Raw genomic sequence first — 23169 nt, 5'->3', positions numbered from 1 at the left:
TTTTTCCCCCTACATACCATCAAACTATAAATCACTTATGACATTTCTTCCCTCCTGCATCCTCCTTCCTCCAATCTTATTTCTTCAGGGAAAACCTGGAGGTTAGAGGATGTCATTGCCAGGTTAAATGAAAAATATGGAACTCAACTCTTGGTTAACTTTTTCGTTGGCACAGACGACAGAGACTCCACTTCATATATCATTCATGTACGTATTAAATTTGGGGCCGTAAAATTACCTCCGGTACATCTAAGTGAATAAAGAATATAGTCAGGGTTGATTTATTTCAGGTTTTTAATTCAAAAGTGTGATTTGTGTCACTTTTATTATTGAGTGAGTTTTGCTATTTTTGGACAAAAATGAAACACTGTACAGTATAGGCATTTCAGACAGACAGACGAACAGACAGGTTGAGTCAAAGGTATACAAATGCATTTTCCTTGTGGGTACCTGTCTGTATCTTAACATGGCAGCTTGAATATTTTATTGACATGTTTTCTCTCTTCTTTTTTCCTAGTTTGATCAGCAAACAAGTCTTGGTCTCTTGTCCCGTGATTACTATGCATGTGAAGGTCCTTATGCAGAGGTGTGTTGAAATGGTTTGCACTTAACTGTGCAAAACACACAAAAACCTTTTTTTTATGTTGATTCTACGAGTACAGTACCAGCATATTCTGTTAAAACAATGCTTAACATGAAGTATGGGTATTTTATAAACTCAATAATCTGTCACTTTATTTGCACATGCTGTAGTAAGAAATTTGGCATGTAATTATTGAAAAAAAATTAAAACATGCCCTTCAGCTGTGACATAATGAATATATTTTGCAGGCATGTCGGGCTTATGAGCAGTTCATGATTGACCTGGCTAAGCTGATCCGCTCTGACCGGGGACTAACAATCAATGAAACCCGCATAAGAGAAGAAGTGACGCGAGTGGTGGACTTGGAGAGAGATATTGCCAATGTGAGCATATTTTTTTTCTTTTAGAGACCATTTTGTTTTGCTAAATTAAAGCACAACATCACTTTTTAAAATGAGTCCGACCTACATGTTAACCATCTGCAGATCAAACTCTAAAATATTTACACTGGTCTAGCAAAAACCCAACAATTATCAAGCAGCTTGTCTCTTTGCATGAGCGATAGACAGCCTCAGATCTTACAGTGGTTCTGTCTCGAAGACACCCTAAAAGGAAACCAATGTTGTTATTTCCTGGTACTGGCTTTTTAGATATCTGTATGCTGCTCATAACTGGACTTAGAAATCCTTTAAAAATCATAGCTACTGCTTTTTCATCAAAATGATCATTAAAAAATGCATCCACAGGACATTTGGAGTGGTGCAGAATATAAGTATAAACATTTAATGAAAAAAACGGATCTGGTATGAAAATAATTCTTTTATAAATTCTAGCAGATCCAAATATATATAAATATTTACTTCTGGTCATGATACCATTGTCGACACAAAAGGATTCTGCACCAATAGTACAGTAATAGCAGGTTGAAATCAATGCTTCGGCATTGCCAGGTCATAGTAGGTCCATGAGTGCAGTACCTGCTTCTTTGCAGCAATGCATTTTCTCAGATTAAAGTGGATAAAAAAAGAAGCAAAACCAGAGCCTCCTCTCCATGCTTTGTTTTATTTCAAATTATTTAATTATTTAACAATAAAGAAAATACCAGAAGGGAAGGTAGAGGAACTGTATAAAAATTTTTTAAAAAGTGATGTTTTTTTATTACAGAAGAAAAAATTGGAGACATCATCAGAAGATGTAAAATAAAGACTTCCACAGATTGAAATGATATTAATATGGTCTTTATTGATAAGATTATAGCTGAGATTTCCAAACCTCTGGTGCCTCTATACCAGGGGTCCCCAACGTGGTACCCGTAAGCACCAAGGGGCCCTCAAGAACCAGATGGGGCGCCCTCAGAGTCTTCTGAAAATAGAATAACTCGCCAGTGCTCTTGTTTTTTAATCTTTTATAGCGCATTTCAAAATGTCAATCCTAAAATAAAATTAGATACAGAAACAATAAAAATATGTTTATAATTTACAAAGTTTAGGTGAACGCTGACCCTTGCAGTTCATTGGTTAGGACTGGTAGCCCTTCCTATGACTCGGCACGCTGGAAGTGGCCCTCAGCCTTAAACAGGTTTGTGACCCCTGCACTCTACTCTGTCATTTTACACTGAGACATTTTTTAATCAAGCAGAAATTTCCCATTTCTTCTTAGTTCTCAAAAATAAGGGTAACACAGTTTATTGACACATAACAAACTTATTGAAAGACTCGATATATATTAGGAGAGAGGCAGTATGGTTTCAGAGCCAAGAGATCAAAAGTTATTGCATTAATTATTTTAACTCATACAATATACTATATTGACCAAAAAACATTAATAGGATTTAAAATGCATTTCACACAATGAGACATCATATACAGTTTTCTATATTAGAGTAGTTTTACAACTGGCTCTTGACAGGATAAAAACTATAGAAGAAATGGACAGCAGTGCATATGGGTAACTATAAATTACATTGTTTGGATATAGCCTGAGAGGTTCTTCAACGGTCAAAGTTGGGTCTTTAACCATTTATTCTGTATATAAATTATATGTGCGTGGTTTAAAACAAAATGAGTGATGTTTTATTTCCTCATTACACAAAAAATGTATCCTTGGGATAGGAATTTAAAAGAATTTGGAGCTGACTACCCAATAAATACAGGAATTACTGAGGGTGTCTAATCAGACCTGAAAATAATAGAGATCCTGACCCCTTGTTTCATATATATATATTTTTTAAATAGAAAGAAATTATCAGTAACTGCAAATAAAATTGAGGTAAATATGTATTATGTTGAGTCACAGAACTATACATATTGTGTAAAACATATGAGTAAATAATGTAGCAATGGAAAGAGTTCTTGGAAGGTACTTTTCAAATCAAAAATCACCCAACCTGCTGTATTATTCTGTTAGTGCCCCATATCTCCACTACCATGTAAAAGTAAAAGCAATATATTTAAAACAGCAGGTGGAACAATATAGAAACCACCAAAAAGAGAGATAAGAATGGTATACAATGCTGACTGTCATGACCATATGATTATAAAAAATAAGTCAAATTCCCCAATGGTTATTTGACCTGGTATAGATAACATAAAAAAAAAAAATAAATAAATACATAAATAAAAAGATGCACAAATACAGTATTATATAAAGTAAGATACAACCTGCTGCCAATTGATAGAGAAAGAGGCTATAATCTCAGAAGAAACAATGACATTAAGATTTTTATGGTTGGAACCAGTAGGAAAACTTTTTGTATTTTTTTTTTTCTGAGGGAAACTTTGAGAAAGTCTCAGTGCAGAATACAGGGAAGATGTACGGGAATTACAAAATTAAACATCAACCTGTAAAAAAAGGCTTCGAAGAAATTCCACTGAAACAGCAATTTAGATAGGAGGGCTGGACTTCTTACGTTGTATATGTCATATAATGATTACAATGTTAAGTTGTGGTGAGTAAGCATCTTTGTGTACACACTTAAGTATGGATAAAAAACAATGATCCAATGCGAAACAGAATTAATAATTTTTTTCTTCAGTATAAAGACAACACTGATAATGTAAGCATAATTATAATGTTTAAAGGCTATCAAATCATCCTTCAACAAAAAGACACAAGGACGGATTTTAATTTGGAGGACCTGGGGTACAGGATTTATTTTGCACTTCTTCCTAACCCATTTAAAATATAGCATGAATCTGTTTTGCTTTAAATAATTTTACTTGATTATACATATTGTTGTGTTTGGTTTTTCGTCTTCTTTTTTCCAATTATGTTAAAAAAAATGAGGTACAACAACAAGTAAAGACAAATTAATGAAATGGTCTACAAGATTAAATACAAAAAGGGAATGAATAACAAGGTATGCAAAATAAAATATCTGCATTAAAAATGGTGTCAATCGGTATTAGTCATTTATTCTAACATAACTCTATTTATCCAATAAGTCAAATGATGTTTGAAAGTACAATTAACACTCTTAAAGTTTCTACCATTTTATACATTCTTCGCTGTTTTAATTCAACTAATTAAGCATTACCTTGAAATTATACCATTACATAAATAAGATTCAATCTCATAGGAAATAGTTTGGCTTATTGGCAGATAACCAAGAAAGATGCCTGGCATAATAGTAGAGGAACATAAAAAGAAAAAGTAAAGCAAAGCTTGACAGCTCTGCTTCTGTTTTCTGTACAGAACATGGCTTACTTACAAATAGCTAGCGCCCCTGCTGTTACTAGCTCCAGGGGAAGAGAGATTTGCTATGGCTGCCATGTAATACAAGACATGCTCCTTTTATGTTATAGTTTAAGAAATGCAGATTTAGACACAGACTAAGGGGTTTTCTACCTTCAGGAATCCACATATTGTAAAAGATTTATGTGACATAGAAAAAAAGAAACATGCTAGGCTTCAAAAAAAGGGTTATGTCACTGGCATACCCTTACAGTGCACCTTGTAAAGCACACCTTGCAATATACCAAGTATTTTACAAAGCCTGTATTGAATGTTAAGGAAATAAAGAGGGCCAAAGACAGATCTGGTGCAAAAAGAGTCTTTCTAGTGCTTCCACAGGACCAGTGGGGGACCCAAGTGAGAGAAAAATGCCTGTTTTGTATCTGTTTACAATTGAAGTTAACCTTTAAATATATTTTTTAAATTCAAGGTTGAGCTCTCTGAACCATTGACTACCGTAATATTTTCATTTTGCTGTTAAGCCCTAAACCTGCTGGCAGCTAATATTGTTTCTTCTTCTGTACCATAACACTTTGAGTCCTTTGGGAAATTTTGAAATAGCACCCATTTTAGTGGCAGTGCAGACTTTAGCTTTTGGCTTTCTTGTAACCTGACTTTACACAGCACTTCGCCCTTGTCTTTGTAAGTTCTACATATGTTTTTTTAATCTAACTGTAATTTAGATTTCTCGCTTTATTTAATGGGCAGCTAAATCTCATCTTTTTTTTTTTTTTTTACTTTATCGTGAAACTGACATTATCCTGTAAGCAGGATTGTCTGACTATCTTCGCCAAATTAATTCTTAATTATAGTAAACAGTTATGACATTCTGTACAGTTACCTGACCACAATAAATGTAAGGCAACATTTCAGAAAGGAGTACATTCATTTAATGTCTTTGTCATTACTTTTCAACTATTATTTATGAACTTCTTTTAGCCCATTGTTGCTTATTGCTACAAGCACAATATTTCTGTAGAATGATTCACAATTTCAATCTTCTCGATTTCTCCAAGAACCATAATTCTTCTTTTTATTGCTTTGGATATTTGCAGTTTCAGGGAGCGTAGTCAAGGGAGTGAGACTGATAGATGGTGTGACTTTCACATTTTTAACTCTTCCCATGCAGAGGCTGCATGGACAAGCTAGCTATAGGAAACTGTATCCATATGTTCTTTAAACTGAAGCATTTATTGATGATTTTGTGGCACCCGTCCTAATTAGAGTTAGGATATGCAAACATATCAAAGATCACATTCCTGATACAGAGATTTCTTAAGAAACAATCAGTGGTTGGTTTGATAAGTGGTAAGTATTTAAATGTGCATACCCTCTTATGTTTTCGGATATTTTAGATTACTCTAATAATAAAGGCTTCCAGCGAAAGTTTTTACTTTAGGATATAAAAATTTATCAGTCCTAGGATTGTATAGATTGGTCAAAACAGGATTTATGTGTCATAAATACACATTATTTAGTAGAGATTTGGTATATTAAACATAAATACCAAATGGCTACACATAAAAGTTAAAATAATATTTTGTCAATGTCTGTCCCATTATTTAGTTATTGCTAAGTACATCTATCATCTCTGTGACATGGTTTACCAACAGGTCAATTAATTTATATAAGTCAAAATTATTATTGTTTGTGTTTGCAGTTGTTTTTCAGCAGTTTGTTAGAGTTTTGGCTGTCAGCCAGCACTTTGGGGAAAACTAAAGTCTCAGCAGTTATTTCCAAAATCTTTTCACTTAATTTTATACATGCTATTTTTTATATACATCAGCAGTACAATTGCTGCTAAACTGTGGAACAATTGAATGTCTGAAGAGAGGGATGTGGGTACATTTATCAGTATCTTGAAGTCAATAAGGGTTATATTAAGCTATTTTGGGGCCTCATTATATTGAGCTACAGGGTATTGCCTTAAACTTAATGGGCTCAGAAAATCAAGGTGTGGTTCTGTTTCGACCTTTACATAATTCATGTGAGCAGCATATCAGTAAAGTAAAATACCACATCCAGGAAGACGTCATGTACAAAATGTCTTTCTACATGTAGAATAATTTGTTTCGAAGGAATCTTGTTGAGCAGTTTGACACCAATAATTTCCTTGTAAATCAACAGGTTTGTACCTGTTTTTGGCATTTCAGGCTGCTTGTGCCTCCGATGAGCACTGCTTCCTCCCCACTCTGCTGGTTGCTATTACGAGGCAGTTAAACAATTCAAGCTTTGACATTTACAGACCTGAGGCCTCCTGGGCTGTTAAACATGCTTGATGCTGCTGGGGGTGTATTGAAACTGTAGTCACGTTAGGAAACTACAGAATTTAGTTGTTTTTTTTAAATTCTTTTCTGTCCCCTTAGCTTTTTTTTTTTCTTTTTGTTCCCAGGCCACTGACACACCAGAGGATCGGAACAACCCCGTATTACTTTATAACAAGATGGAATTGGGGGAGCTGAACAGCAACTTCACACTTGAGATTGAATCACAGGTAAAACTAAAATATTTGTTAGTATTTCTATTATTTCAACTTTTTATTACATATCCTTGTAACTTTTCTGTATGTGTTTTGACTCAACCTGAAGGTATTCAATTGGAGTTACTTCACTGCTAAGATAATGGATACAGTCAATATCAGCATTCCAGAGTCAGAGAAAATCATCAACTATTCCCCCAACTATTACAGAAGACTCAACTTTGTATTAGCCAAATACACCAAAAGGTGGGGTTTTAAAAAATAAGGATTAGCTATTGTTTTTTCCAGAGGTGTTACTTACTGTGTGTGTTTGTATTGAGGTGGGAGTCCAGAGATGCAGTGTTTGACACACACTGTTATTTCATATTTGCATGATCATGTCTGTTATCTTGACCTTGGGGTGTTTTCTGTTGAAGGGATCTGCAAAACTACATGGTGTGGCGGTTTGCTATGAACATGGTGGTGGGGCTGAGCCGATCTTACAGAGACACCAGAAAAGCTTTCCGCAAGGTATGTAGCCATAACCCTGGCATTTTAAGTAAGAAAGAAGTTTTGTTATGTATCTATATCAATATTAAAAAATGAAAATTAGAATGGGAGTTATTGTAATTTAGGAAAATGACCTATAAATATGAGCAACAAAAGGGTATTTATTTTGTTGAAAATAACAGAATGCTGTAATGTCAGTTTTAACATAAGTCAGCCTTTTTATGTCAAACATATTTTTTTTTAGACATTTGACTTTTTTATTAAGGTTGTATGAATAAAGCTCTTTGATGTTCTCTTATATTAAATCCTTTATTTAAGGTGGTGCAGTTTAATTGAAATGCTCATGATAGTTTAGCATTGTATCTAGTGTTGCATTGTTGCCATTTTTTGGCGCCGATAGCGATACCCAATACCATCTGTTTGAAAGTGATATGTGTGTGTGTGTATATGAAGAACTGCACACTACTTGGATGTAAAATAATTGGCTTTGTCAAGTTGCTGCCTACCTTTGTGAAGCAGGAGAAATACTAATACAAAGTGAATCCAGTAGAACTTTTTATTGCCTACCTGGAATGGGTGACAATAGTTGAATAAACTTTTGGCTCTCAAAATGGTATCAGTGCCCTATTTGTCGGTACTCGCTGATACCACCATTTTATGTGCAGTATCGGTATCGGTGCAACACTAATTATATCACTTTTACCTTTGTCAAAACCCATCAACAGCTTCTCATTGTAACATTTAGAACAGACTGTCTCTGTAGTTTCTCAGTTTTTTTATTGTAAATATGTTTTAATGACCATTAAAAAGTACTCCAACAGGGTTTTTATGTAGGAGACTACCACAAAATGGTCAGCTGTAAGAAAATGCTACTTGACCCTTAAAAGTTTTAACATACATTTAGCATTTAGACACTTTAAAATACCTTCAAATATATCCAGAGGTAATGGTAGTATTTATAAGCCATCTGATTATGTTTAACAATATTTAAATAAGCTGCAAAAAACAAACAAACAAACAAACAAACAAACAAACAAACAAACAAACAAAAAAACATGTTAACTCTGTGGGTATTCCAAAAATCAATTGGCTTACGGGGAATAATCTATATACTGGACTGCTATTAGTCATGAGCTCCACAAATCTGGATTTAGCAGGATTACTCATAAATGTCTGCTGTGGCCAGATGTTGAGAAACACTTCCAAAGAAACAACATGGATTGTCACAGTGGAAATGGTGAGATAGTGTCAGCATTGAGCTGTTAATGCTGGCATTGATCCTTCAGTAGGGAATGGGGGAAAGGCTTTGGGGGTTCAAAGTTAATTGAAAAATGAATTAGACTAAATACAAAACCTTTAAAGACCACAGTTTGGGGAGTTGACACAAATATTAGCTAATTAGCACACTTGAGTGTGTGCTTGATTTCATGCTAGTGAGGCACACAAATAAATTCAAGTGTAAAGGGTGAGAAACACATCTGAAGGTGGCAGAACACTCATTCATTTTTTTAGACATGGGAATGCTGCCACAAAGATACTGCTACAGCTGCAGTGGAACAATTGGAACCAGGGGTTTGACAAAGACTTCTTTCAACTCACTTAAACCATATTGCATTATGAGCAGGAAAGTTTGATTGCATGCTAAAGAACAATTCAATAATCATTTCTAACCACTTCAGTTATTCACTACTTTGTGTTTCTTTATAGTCACATATAATCATTTTGAAATATATTAAAGCTTGGAGTTGAACAATGAAAAAAAGAGAGTTCAGTGGATATAATTATTTTTAGGAACTAGTGGCTATTATTTGTATTATTTTTTGGAAGTATGCACAAAGGAATAGGGTTGAAGGAGAGGCAGGGGGAAGGCCGGTCGGTAATCAAAGGCCCCCGTACATGGATCACGAGCTTAACCCCTGTAGCATATGAATATTCTTTAAGACACCATATTCACACTTTGACAAATTCTTCAGAGCTGTCACCCATAACATAATCATTTCTTTCTTGTTTCACTGTCTTCTATTATTTACAATTGTTCTAAGTCTCATTACTTTCCCAATAGGCTCTGTCTGGTACAACATCAGAGGTGGCTGTGTGGCGACAGTGTGCGCTGTATGTCAACAACAACATGGACAATGCTGTGGGACGGCTCTATGTGCAGGAGGCTTTCTCTGAAAAGAGCAAAGAGTTGGTAAGTAGAGCCTGAATTGGACCTTCCATTATCAGATAAGAATAGCTCTTTCTTTTACAGTGACAATCTGAACTATTGTATTCATATATAAATTAGTTTTTTTAACAGACATCTGCAATTTTGTCACCCGTCTTGTGTCTGAATCAGTGCATTCTTGTTTCCTTACATCCTCATGAAAGCAGTTGAACAAGGTGTCCTTGTTATCATCCTAACACCACCTACACTGTAAATCTACACAGTGTGCCTTTGTATATGTGTGTGTGTGCATATACGAGCTTTATCACATCACTGTTTCATGTATGAGTGACACCATCGTAACTCTTGAGCGATTTAAATACCATAAAGGTGTTTGCCAACTCAAACAGATCCCATTTCCCCACCGTGTGTGGCTGTGTGTTTGAATTTGTGTGTTTGGTAAAGGGAGAATAAACACACAGCTACTTTTAACATCTAGCTACATATCGGCTTACCCATTTCTTTAAATACATGAGCCAGCATACAGCTAGTTAGTGAGTTGACAGAGCTGAAACATTTACGTTAATACAAATAAATATTTTATATGTCACAAAACTCCCAATAGCTTTATGTTTATCAGCAAAAGTTATGCACATTTTAAATTTTGTAGTACTTGGTGGAATGCTACTTTAAATTCTTATATGTAAAACACATTTAATTACTTTACAGACAGAGAAGATAAATCCATTTAAAAAGCAACTGATTATTTCCATAAGGGAAGTAATGAACATGTAGGACTCAGTAGTTTAAGGGTTTTGGGGGGTTATTTTGTTTATTTTTTTTTCCTCCATTCTCTAGCTGGAAGTAGTTGACTGGGCGTTCTAGCAGAGGAGAAAAGCTCAAAGGGATCTGCTATCTATCTTGTCATAGTTCCTACCCAAATCATCACTGGACCATCTGCTTGCAAATTCCCATTTACGTATCTAGTAATCAGCTGTTGAGGAACATTCACTCCACTCTTCTTCAGCTCTCATATACTGTGTCCATATGTCCGCCCTAAACACTATATAGAGCACTATATAGTTCCCTATATAGGGCACTAAATCATGGTTATGCCAGTTTAAATGAGTGTCCAAATGTCTAGTGGATGAAAAGGTAATGGACTCGAAATTTCCCAAAATGCACCTTTAAAAGTAATGATCATCCATGCTCACTAGGTGAGCAGATATATCCCAGAATGCTTTGCGAGCAGAGCTCTCTTCAGAAAGCATTATGGGATTTGTTGTCATAGCAGCCCGCTGTTACCATAAGCTGTCGCTACCTGCCAGTGGCAACTAATAACAAAGATGGCTCAGGCACTGTGCGGGGAGGCAGAGTCACATGACCAAGCGGGAGCAAAAAGTAGTGATCATCTGTCCGAACAGTCAGTTAACTGAGTTCACTATAAAGTCCACTATATAGTCCCCGAATCTATAGTGATTAAGGGATTTAGGGGTTAGCATAGATTTTCAGGTACTGCCACAGTAAACTTAAGCTGACTTCAATGTTTATTTTGAAATTTAAACAAACTGTTTGCATCCACACAATCCACGTTCTACAGGATAGAATCTCCCAAAGGCTTTTCTAAAATCATCTGAGCGTGCTGGCTCACAGTTTGAGGCAAACCACAACTTTTTTAAGAGGTTGTGCAATGACTAAGCGAGGGGTCTACTGATGTGACAAGACGTGGTTTTCTCTTGCTGTGGTCTCAGAGTAGGTCTGAGTTCATTTTCTTTGCATGCAGTGATGTATCCAACATTTTGGGAAATGGTTAGGGTTACACCAGAAAATTGCAGCACAACTTCCAGGAAAAAAAAAAGTTATTGATGCTGGTTTTGTTGTGTCCTTATAACACACACATACATTTGCAATGCGGGTTAAACAGGGATATAAACAATTAATCAATCAATTAACTTACATTTAAACTTTTTCTATTTTCTATTTGTTTATTTTGTCTATTTAGCTGTGAAATCATAAAATATATATATGCATGATTTTAAAAAAAGAGGGAAAAAGAATGGTGATGGTGGAATTTATTATTTTTTTTGGAAGCATACATAGCCTAATTAATATAGTCTATAAACCTAAAGCAATATGCATGGTGTGGTTGTAACCTGTAAGATACGCCAGTCATTGGCCTAGACAGAGGCACCTTACAGTAGAACTGCAGTCAGTCCCTGGACTGGCATGGCTATCACTGCCCCTAAAAAGTTAGCGACAAATTTCTCACTGGGATCAGCTTCATAGTCATGGTAGGACACTTCTTTGATTTTACTTTGGAAAATCTTTTGGAAATTAACCTATTAAGATTTGGAACAAAACGTCACAAAACACTGCAAATGAATATCTGAAACCTTTCAAGTCAACTTTAATTCAATTTCATTAAATTGATTAATTAATTTGAAACAGCTGAAATTATTTTCAAAATCTGAAACAAACTGCTTACAAGTTGAGCCTGAAAATGAAATAAGCCTATATTTAAATCTCATAATTTTACTCACCGAAAGAAAGACAGAAAAATGTTTGCGCTTCAAACTACTTTACCTAGTTTTGCATGCTACCGCTATGTCCAGAGATAAGGACTTCTACATATTTGGGGACACAATGGTAAGCTTATACTGTAAAAGGTAATGTCTTCTGACTCTCGGCTTACCTGACGCGTTAGTTTTTGCCTTCTTAAAAATTAAGTCCCTCAAATTGCGTTGTCTTTGCGGCTTGGCCGTGATGCTGTTCAGAACATCATCACCTGCTCCGCTGGTTGCGCCACTGAGGTCGAAAATAAAATCGCATTTGCCCTCTGGGCCACCGTAATTTGGTCAGGATACTCGTTAGTGCACAGCCTGCCAAATGTTGAAAGGGCAATATTATTGCCATTACAGTTAATGTATAATAGAAATGTACACATTCAGTGATAAAATGTTACAGGTATGGGGGAATGGTCATTTAAGAAGGGGGATGATTTTTAAGATTTTTTTTTAAGAAGGTGGGTGCCATCCTCCCTCATTCCCCCTCAACTCAGGTACTGATTATCATTATTTAGCTACTTAAAAAAAGGAATCAAAAATAAGTGATGCGATTTTGAGGTCCTCTTTAGAAATGACTGTTTCTACAGCTAATTTTAGTATAGAATTATCCACTTTAGGGTTGATTAGTCACGTAATTTTAGATTTAAAGCTACAACTACAGTCGAACAAATGCAGAATCAATTCATCAACACAAAATAGTCCTCAAGTTGAGTCCTACAGGTCCCTGATAGCATTTTATACACTTAGTTTAACAAAGATTTGCTCAATATGCCTCCTAACAAACAATTCAAACAAAAATAGTCAAGATTTGTTTCAAAAACCAAACAAGTTCTCTCAAACTGAAGTCAAACTGAAATCACTTGTTTCATGTAACCACCAAGGAGCTTTTTTCACCCCTCAACTAGAATTTTTGCACCTTATTTTCTAAACTTCTTTAAGTCTGTCACATTTAAAGTTTAAAGTTTTACAGAAAACCTGAGAACTTTGTTCAATTGTTTCCATTTATTTATGAGTGCGTTTTAAAGAATGTTTGGAGTTGTGCTGTTTGAAGACCCATCTCCTAGAACCTGGGTTACTAAACATTTCAGGCTGCGACCCCAAAAATAACAATGCAACAGACCAGAGACCCCCTCATACCTCACTGAGTATTTATTTATAACAATAAAGTAGAATAGCTCTACTATTTTTGAATATTTTTCATGACATTTAATTATTGTTACATTTTATTTTATTCATTTTATTTTTACTTAAATTATTTAATGTTTCATTAGATAATGGGACATTAGATTCTTTAATGGGGCATTTTACATTTACTCTCAGGGACCTGCAGTCTTATCTTTGTGTCAGCATTTGGGTACTCCAGAGCATCCTGCCATAGCATCTTATTTCATTTAAATGTCAACAAATGGTTTGTGTTGACACAGATGAACACTGAGTACCCTTGACATTTTTAGATTTAAACCTCTTACCTGACAAATAAAAAAAAAACAACCTTATTCTTGAAACTAAATTATTTTGTTATGATTTCAAAAGTCAGGGTGATATTTGATGTGTTTTTTTTTCAGTGAGATTATATCAAATTACGCTTGTCTTTCCTTTTTTTTGGAAATGCAATTGTCTATATTAAAATGTTTAATCTTAATCATCTTTTGGGAGAATATTCTTAATTTTCTTAAAAATGTCACTGATGCCATAATGTGACCATAACATTATGAAAGCCTTACTAATACTATAAGATGATTTCCTACAATTGGGTGCAAAAACATTTACACATCAGTATGACAGGTTGACTGATAAATATTTTCCATGTCAGTGTTTTTAACATATCAGGGATGAAACGTTTTTATATATCAGTGACATTTTATGACTTTTTTGTTTTTTATTATTGTACATTGGGAATTTAGATGGAGGAGATGATCAAAGATATTCGTGAGGTTTTCATCAGCAACCTTGATGACCTTGCCTGGATGGATGCAGACACCAAAAAAGCAGCTGAAGAAAAGGTGCAAACTTTAACTCCAAGAATCCTATTGTAGTTTTCTTCATAAAAAGTGTTTTTGTCTCATTTTTTCTCTCTTTTTCTCCAGGCTCGAGCTATTCGTGAACGCATTGGCTATTCTGAAAACATAATGGATGACAAATATCTAAACAATGAGTACAAAGATGTAAGTGTTTGGAAAAATTCCTGCGAGGTATTCATCTGTCAATGAATTCTTGTAACGGAATATGCTTTAGGAAAGTCACATTTTTTATCCTCCAAAAAACATCACAGTGGATTTTTTTTGCTTTAGTCATTTTTTTCTTTCGCATATGCCACCAAGTGTTGATGGCTTTCATCACTGCTAATCCTCCTGATTTTTCTGGCTGTGTGTCGGTGTTAGCTGAGCTACAGTGCAGAGGAGTACTTTGAAAACATCCTGCAGAATCTGGAGTATGTGCAGAAGAAACGCCTGCGGAAACTGCGAGTCAAAGTCAACAAGGAGGAGTAAGACGTCCTTTTGTGGGGGTGGTGGATTTCACAGCTTTACTCCAGATGTGTTGTAAATGAAAACTGCAGCGTTCAGTATTTAAATCACCTGTTCAAAGTGGCTTCATTTATGATCTCAGCTGACTGATCTACTACAGTGTTTGCCTCATTTACTGTATTCTTTGTACACTGCATTCACTTTCTCCCACACAAACTCCTACACGAATATAGAGTTCAGCTTTAAACAGCAGGATTCCCTCCAATGACCTTGGTATTAAAAGCTACATTTTAATGTTTCTAAAAACTAGTTCTCCTGATTTGCCTCTGCGCTCTTTTATAGTGGTATCATTTAATTTTATCCCCCTTATTTCTCTTAAGGTGGGTAACTGGAGCCGCTGTTGTCAACGCCTTCTACTCGTCTAGCAAAAACCAAATAGGTATCATATGAGCACTGGCAAGCCTTTGCATCTTTAAAAGGTAAAACCTAACATATTTTTAACTCTAAAATATTTTATCTGTCTTTAGTGTTTCCAGCAGGTATCCTTCAGCCACCTTTCTTCAGCAAAGGCCAAGCTAAGTCTCTTAACTACGGTGGCATCGGCATGGTAATTGGTCATGAGATTACCCATGGCTTTGATGACAATGGTATGATTTTTCACTTAGCTGTTCTCCCTTCCAGTTTTGGTGGATTAAATTAGCTTTATGACAGATCCATTGCCCCCTGTAACTGATACCATTTTAGAAAACTGCTTTATTTCACCCTATCAAGGGTTTGCCCTCCCGATTTTTTTCTTTCTTTCTGCATGCTCTCAAATTTGATTGTCACTCTCATTTTATATCACATTTCCACCAACCCTCTATTTGTTATTATCTCATTGAAACAAATTAAAACATTTGTTACGTTTCAGATATAAAAAGGTTTGAAGTTGAAAAACTGCAACAACAATTATTGTATCATGTTATATGTTTTTTTTTACAATTTCATTTTTCATTTTCATTTTTTCAAAGTCATTTTTATGAAACAGAAAGTGCTTTAGTGACCAGATATTTCTTCTCTTGTTTGGACCATAGATCAACACAGCACTTCTCTTTCCCACATGCTTCTGCAAACTGCCTGTCAACAACAACATTTTTTTCTTGCTTACTGGAAACTGCAAATGTGGCTGTTTAGAAATATTTCAGTGTACAAAAAAGGAAAAACTACAGAAAGTCATGTCTTATTTAGGGCAACACAGTAGAACATATAATATTAATGCAATAATGAATATATGTCACTTATAAAAGTAATAAACTATATACCTGTAGTATCCATGATGTGATTATTTTTGTAGTATACATTTTAACACTTCCCATCCATAACTCCCACACATCTGTTTTTTTAGGTCGCAACTATGATAAGGATGGTGACCTAAAGGACTGGTGGACACCTGACTCCACTCACAGATTCTTGGAGCTTTCAAAGTGCATAGTTGACCAATACAGCAACTTTTCCTGGGACCTGGCTAATGGACTACATGTATGTTCACACAATCACTGCCTCTTTTCTCTTGCGTTAATTTTTTTATTTTATTATTTTTTTAACATTCCACCTAAAATTCTCAGAAGCCTCAAATTAAGCGACCTTGCCAGAATTCCTGTTACCTATGCCAGCTTATCCATCTGCATTTTTCAATCTTTCCTCCTCTTTTGCAGCTTCAGCTCCTCATTGCTTTAAGTCTCTTTATTATTTTGTGTTGATATACAAGTTCTTCTCCTTTCATCCTTCCCCCTCTGTACTGCTCCTCTGAACAATGCTTCTTTTTATTATGTGGGTAATATTTTCTTTAACCTGGAAAGTGTTATCTGCAATTTACTGAAAAAATGGAGGGAAAACTTTCAATCTCTCTTTCTACTTTTGCACTCTGCACTTGTATTTTCTTTTTAGCTGAATGGTAACAACACCCTTGGGGAGAACATTGCCGACAATGGAGGAATTCGACAGGCGTACCAGGTAAAGTACTTTAAAGATGCTCTTAAACATTTTTTGGGGTTATAGATATTTTAGCCTACATCATTTCATTTGCAAACACTGATGTATGATGTCTGCTTTCCGGGTTGTTGACTTTTTCATACCTTGTATGAGGTTTACTCTGTGGATGTTGGCTCTTTGACTCTGAGTTAAAAGAGGGATATTAAACAATCTAAAAGCATTAGACCCAATTTTTTTGTCTGTGAACAAATGGTGACTCCAAACATGATTTACATTTTATTTAATAAGAAGTTAAATTTATCCTTTTGGTTGTAAGTAAAACAAAACAATCTATAAAGATGAATGTGACAAGCTCTGGTAAGCTACAAAGACTAATGCTGGTGAGTTTAGCTTATAAACCAGTTCAAGATAAATACAGCAGAATTAGAGATGAAGAGATAAATTAGCATAAGACCATTATCTAATGATTTTCAGCAATAGTCAGACTGCAGATTGCAGCAACATAAAGCTCATCTCAGCCGCTTGAATCCGGAATCTCGTTCTTTTGGTCATGATCCAGAGGTGAAGATCATAGGTGAGGATAGGGACATATACTGACCGGTAAATCGAGAGTTTTTAACTCGGCTCTCTTTTCACCACAGCAGACCGGTGCATTTACATGTATAATATTAAAATGTTATTTTTAATATGCCTAAAAATATATCTAATTTTGTTTTTATTAAAGGCATACAAGAACTTTGTGAAGCACCATGGAGAGGAGCCACCACTGCCTGGGATTGACCTTTCACACGATCAGCTCTTTTTCCTTAATTTTGCTCAGGTAATCATTCAGAGCAGAGAAAATTGTCATTTTTACTGGCACAGTAAATGTAATTCTTTCCCACCAGTAGTTATTTGATGACTCTTTTTTTTATCCTCTTTTATTAAAGTGACCATTTTTATTTCATGAATGATAACACATTAGGCATTGTAGTAGAAATCAATATGTCCCTTAATTTTAGTACATTTAGAGAGTGAAAAAAAATTGAAATTGATTGTTTTATGGACAAAACTACTGTAAGAGTTCTTAGAAAACAAATGTGTTTTATTAATGTTTTCCAAATGAAGTTTTGATAAGTAATCTACAGTTATATTTTCTAAATGGGATACATTGTCCTCCTTAATCCATTTCTGTTACTTACTCTTCAACATTGATAGGAAGAAAATTCATTAAAAGGCAAAAATGTATGTTTATTTCATTCAAAAAGTTGTGGAGTTGCTTCATAGAAAATGTCTGCTTGTCTAAATTTGTGTATATTAAAAGTCAGGATAAGATATAAAAATCTGTATTTGGAAATGAATAGATTTTTTCATGAGCATTACATCCTGTATATCTCTTCTAGGTGTGGTGTGGAACACATCGACCAGAGCAAGCTGTTAATTCCATTAAAGTAGATGTACACAGTCCAGGAAAATTCAGGTAATAAAATCAGCCTTTATGTTTCCTCATTTAAAATAAGATTTGGAATGCAGTAACTCTACAATATAGCACATTAAGTTCCTAATACCGTTCCAATTTCTCATTTCAGAGTACTGGGATCCCTTCAGAATTTCCCAGAGTTTGCCAAAGCATTCAACTGCAACAAAAGCAGCTATATGGTCCCTGACAACATTTGTCGTGTATGGTGATTTAAAGACTTCTGGGAGGGATTTTTCTGTTCCCTGTTTCTACCCGTTCAGTACCTCTTCCCTCTAAATGCTGGATACCTCATAGAGGGCTAGAGGGAGGCGGAAGCCGCTTTTACCGAATGGACCATGGCTGTTCAACACTGCAGTATGCACTTCAACCAAGCAGTAGATGTTACCCCTCACGAGCCGGACAAACTCAAACCCATATCTATTAAACGTTAATACTGTAGTCCAATAAGTCAGCTCTTTAATCTTCTGTTCACCAGGTACAATCAAACCCTGTTTTTCTTTCTTTCTCAAATGCTTATCACTTGAGCCTGCCATTGTTTTTTTGTGGGCGCAAATGTGAGTGTGTTTCAGTTAAAATGCTTTACAAGTAGTAGGCAATCGAGTGGTGGACAGAAAAATGTGTTCAACCCACTCACACATTAATGCGCCGCCTACTCACTCGCATACATGCAACAGGGCCGAACCACTGTATTGTATGTGGGACTTTGCTGGAACTCTCATTATCCTCTGCTGTTTTCACCCTTTGTCTAGTCTCCAAGCAGATATTCTCTTAATTATGTCACCATGGACTGTTTTGTTTTAGTTTGATTAAATAAATGGTCACATAATCAGAAGATATTTTGTCCTGTGAAAAAATAATTATTATTCGGGATCCAATATTAAAAAGTTTTAGTCTTTATGTTGATAGATTTTTTCCCCTGGGTCCGCTTTTTATTAATGTGAGGATTAACCAAAATTACATTTTGTTGATTTGTTTCTTTAAATGGCCATAAATAACTGAGATGACAATCTAAATATTCCAGACCTTTAACATAAACTGTCCCGAGCCTCCATATTTTCTGTGAATGTTGTTTAATATGCTTTGTATGTCAAATTATCACTGCCTGCTGTTGGCCAAGCTAATTGGTATGCCTTATGATTGTTAAACCACAAGTGTGCATTAATGAGAACAAAGAATCTGAATATATAAATATATATATATGTATTAAAAAATAGTTTAACTTTTTACAATGCTTCTTTTCTTTCCTCTTAAAAAGTAAAAACAAACTAGACAGCTCTCATACCTTGATATTAGCTGGCTGTTGGTTTACTTAATATTGGTAATATATCTGGTAATGTCTTTGACTCTCTTTTAATGGGGGAAAATATGCTTTGCTGCTCCACTGAAATGAGGCTGCACAAAATTCCAAATTAGGTTGATCTGAACTTTCAGAAAAAATATATAAATTTAGCGTTGCTTGGTTATACAAGGCTATTTATGACTAGCACATAACATCAAGCAGGTCATACAGCTGATATTGCTATGTATGATTTTAAGCTGATTTGAAAACCTTTGAGCTCTACATTAGCCTGATGGTCAAATAAATAATAATCTTCTTTTTAAACCTATGTACAAATTAAAACATATTCCACTTGTGGAAATTAACATATAAATGTTTTACCTAAATTTATCTGTGGATTGTATGGTCAGTGGGTTTAATCTTTCCAGTTTTAATAGTTTGGTCTTTTTTGTTAAAATGTAACTGAATCTGTGATTTTTAGTCCATGAATGTGGAAAACTTGGGCTTTTATATATCAAATAGATAGTTAATTATGCAGTACGATCATCCACACCATTACTGTACACAACCTCTTCTATGTTCAGCTTATTGTCCCAGTGACTTTTGTTTAAGCTTTTACTTTCTTTATCAATTTTTCTTGCAATCTTTTCCTTCTTTTCTCAATTGTAGGACAACAGATATACCTCAGTTGCCTGTAATTAAATACTTTATAACAACAAAAAACTTATTGAGGAACCTTTTTTTTTTTCTTTTAAAATAAATCATCAAATAATGGACCAAGTCTTTATGTGACTTGTGTAATGTGGTTATTTTGGGTTTCTTTGTTTTCTAGGGCAAGCTTTAAATTAATTGTTCAGATTTTTTCAGGTGAAGTCTCAAGAGTATACCAAGTCTTAGTAATAGTTATATTATCTGTTGTGGAAGATTACAGTGAGTTGATCAGGCAGATTTTTCTATCCAGCAGCCATTTGGCATCTCTTATCTATGCATATATAAGTAAACAATTTATAACTGTTGGGGGAAAATGTATATTAATGCTGTTTCTCTTACATTTAAAAATGTTTAGTGACAAGTTGTAAATTCTAAAAAATAACCAAACAGGCTACCCATTCAAAGAGCTTTTAGCTGTCCTCTGCTATAAGCATTTCATAATTATTTAAAAAGAATTATGAAATCAAAATCAAATGAAAGAAAAGTTTTATAGAATTTTAGAGAACTTTATAATAAAACCATATTATACCACAGAAATTGGAATTATTTATCTAGAAATTAAAGAGTAAGTTCTTTAGATACTGTAGGGAAATATTTCTAGCAAGCATTCAACAAAATGTATTTTAGATGAGTTTTGACTGGCACGCTTAATCAAGTAAAAATAAAACATTTTCATAAAATAAGCTTGTTTTTCACAGGAAACAAGACTCATGTTTGAAAAAATTAATGGTAGATTAAGTTGAAAGATATTAGTATAGTTCACTTATTACCTGAAACCTAAATGGGCCTGGTCTATGAGTAACTATGGGCTGAAGTAATGAAGTGTGCAGCACACTTTTAAAAAAAACTCAACTTCCTCTTTGAGTCACGACTTAGTCAATTTTTTTAACAGCAACAGAAAGTCAGGAACATCACTTGGAAGCAGCACAATGAATTCAGGCATCTAGAATTGTTGAAGACCACTTTCCTAATTCCCACCATGCATGAAGGAGAAGAAAATTGATTTAAGTGACTTTCAATGTGGCATGATTGTTGGTGTTCAATGGACCGATTTAAGCAGTTCCTTAAACTGATGACTCGCTGTAATTTTCTAGCAAATCGTGTCACTGGTTCACAGAGATTTCTCAGAAAAAAAGTAAAAAAATCTAATGATCAGCACTTAGACAGAACATTTCCTGTTAATGTTAGAGGTATTAGAGAGAGTGGCCAGATTGATTTATTGATCATACATAGGCATCCGTTTTTATAATAACCACTTCTTCCAATCCAAGATACAAAAATATGTAATCGCAGAATGTCTGAAGTTATAACAGAATACAACAATCACTGTCATGTTTGTAGGAACTGAGGCTACCTTAACTGCTTACCAAAATTAGAAAATAAGAGGCTGAAAAACTGTTGAACGGCCCAAAGTCTCAAGTTCTGCTACCAGATTTAGAAAGCGATATTTTGGTAAACATTTAAGCTCTATCTTTCTTTGTGTAAACAATTTCAGCAGGTGGTGGAATTGTGGTGTGGTAACTTTAACTACACTTAAGGTCCCTTTTAGTACTTAAAACACCATGACCTTCCCTAGCATATGTCAATAAGCTCAAATTCTGTCTAATAGATGTTTAGAAGCAGACAATTAATTTGCTGTAGTCCATGGCCTTCACTGTGATGAGATTCTAGTCCAGACAAGCTTGTTTAAAATTATAGACTGGGATAGAATATTTACAAATGGATGTTCAATCAATGAACAAAGAGTGTGGAATTTTTACAAAAAGGATTAATTCAAGACTACTTGTTACAAGGCTTTAACATAACTAAATGTGGAATACAGTACCTTCTGTGTTGTAGAGCTGAGGAATCTGGACCTGCATACATTTCTGAGGAACGTTTCTAATACTTACAAAAGCCATGCCATGAAAAAATAAGGCAGCTCTTAATGTAATAGGAAATATACCCCTTTATGAGAAAGGTGTACCTGATGAGTTTAAATTTTAACAGGTTTCTGGCCTGTGAATAAAAAAAAGCAAACAGAAACTTGTCAGTAAAAGAGATGGCTGATATCTTTTCCAGGTCTGTACACTGAATTCCACTATGAAAAGTCAACAGCCAGCTGTTTTATTTAAAGGGTTCGGAATGGCTTAGATTGCCAATTCTTTAGACTGAATTTATGCATTATAGCACCTTAAAAAAAAGTGACAGTGTATGAAAACATTCCAGTCACTCATTCTACTTCAAGCATTGATTCAAGCTAAATATCTACTGGGATACTCTCAAATATCCCCTTTTTGCTCCTGCTGATCAATGGCACTTTAGTAGATAGCTGATAATTCACACCACCCACCATCCTCGTGCTTTCACCCTCCCTGTCATAAGTAGCTACACTAGTTACCCTCACAGCTAACATTACGACACCTCAGCATGTTCCTGGGAGGCTCAGCTGAGTGTTTTGCACTTTGAATACTGAATACTGCTGAGCTCTTTATTCGATGTACAAGACCTGGAAAGTAATTTAAACTTAAAGGTAATAAGAAACCTATTTTGAAATTTACTGCTCAGAGGGGGGAAAGGCATTTAAAACCTTAAAGCCCCATGGCAATGTTTTAAGTCACTCATGCAAGACCTTTTTTTTCTTTTCACATTACATAGTTTTACTCCCCCCATTGCCCTGCTGTCATAAAACCACTCCATTGGGATGCTGCCCTTTGGGTGACCCTAACAGTGTGTCCAGTGGTATGTGTGTTTGTGTGTAAGAGTGTGGTGGTAGTTCCGAGGAAACAACATACAGCCACTGGAATGTCTGTATGTGTGTGTTGCAAGACTTTGTGTGGTGTTTGGGGACCATAGACGGTCATTGCTTGAAAATGAGCACACAATATTATCTGCATATGTGTTCAGGCATGCCAAACTCCTGTAAAAGAACACAGCTACACATGTTTAGGTGCACAATGGCATGTGCAAGTGATGATCTAGGATCATGATTCATCAAAAATTGAAACAGGCAAAAGACAGGTGGGCATTAGAGACTGGCTCAGTTGATTTTAAATTGCATCAACTCCACTGCACTGATCATCAGTTGTTGTGATTTTAAAGAGGCTTTGACAGCTTTATCCAAAAATCTAAACTGATAATGCTTGAAATTGCAAGCTTTTTAGGGACATGATCAAGTAAAAAAGGTGGATTTTATGGTAAACGAACATTTTGCTTTTGAGTTAATTGCCATGAAATTAAAATGAGACACCGGCACAATTCAATGAGTTTAGATGTGTAACTTAGAGGTATCTTAACATTTGGACCCCTAAT

General features: G+C 35.0%; 1 protein-coding gene across 1 annotated transcript in view; it reads left to right on the top strand.

The window, feature by feature from the left end:
* The window catches only part of mme (membrane metallo-endopeptidase), a 63003-nt gene extending 43106 nt beyond the window's left edge, over positions 1-19897 (top strand). The window contains exons 7-23 of the mRNA XM_015370219.1: positions 89-207; positions 518-586; positions 832-966; positions 6708-6809; positions 6904-7040; positions 7211-7304; positions 9346-9474; positions 13898-13996; positions 14081-14158; positions 14375-14478; positions 14839-14897; positions 14986-15105; positions 15843-15976; positions 16385-16450; positions 17154-17249; positions 17812-17888; positions 17998-19897. Coding sequence (XP_015225705.1) covers positions 89-207; positions 518-586; positions 832-966; positions 6708-6809; positions 6904-7040; positions 7211-7304; positions 9346-9474; positions 13898-13996; positions 14081-14158; positions 14375-14478; positions 14839-14897; positions 14986-15105; positions 15843-15976; positions 16385-16450; positions 17154-17249; positions 17812-17888; positions 17998-18097 — 1718 coding nt within the window. The 3' untranslated portion in view covers positions 18098-19897. The remainder of the gene's footprint in view (positions 1-88; positions 208-517; positions 587-831; positions 967-6707; positions 6810-6903; positions 7041-7210; positions 7305-9345; positions 9475-13897; positions 13997-14080; positions 14159-14374; positions 14479-14838; positions 14898-14985; positions 15106-15842; positions 15977-16384; positions 16451-17153; positions 17250-17811; positions 17889-17997) is intronic.
* The last annotated feature ends 3272 nt before the right edge of the window (positions 19898-23169 follow it).

Source organism: Cyprinodon variegatus, unplaced genomic scaffold (assembly GCF_000732505.1).
Source record: "Cyprinodon variegatus isolate N-32 unplaced genomic scaffold, C_variegatus-1.0 Scaffold44, whole genome shotgun sequence".
NCBI classification, from domain to species: Eukaryota; Metazoa; Chordata; class Actinopteri; order Cyprinodontiformes; family Cyprinodontidae; genus Cyprinodon; species Cyprinodon variegatus.
Note: the sequence above shows the minus strand (reverse complement) of the source record. Positions and strands in the feature narration are given on the sequence as shown.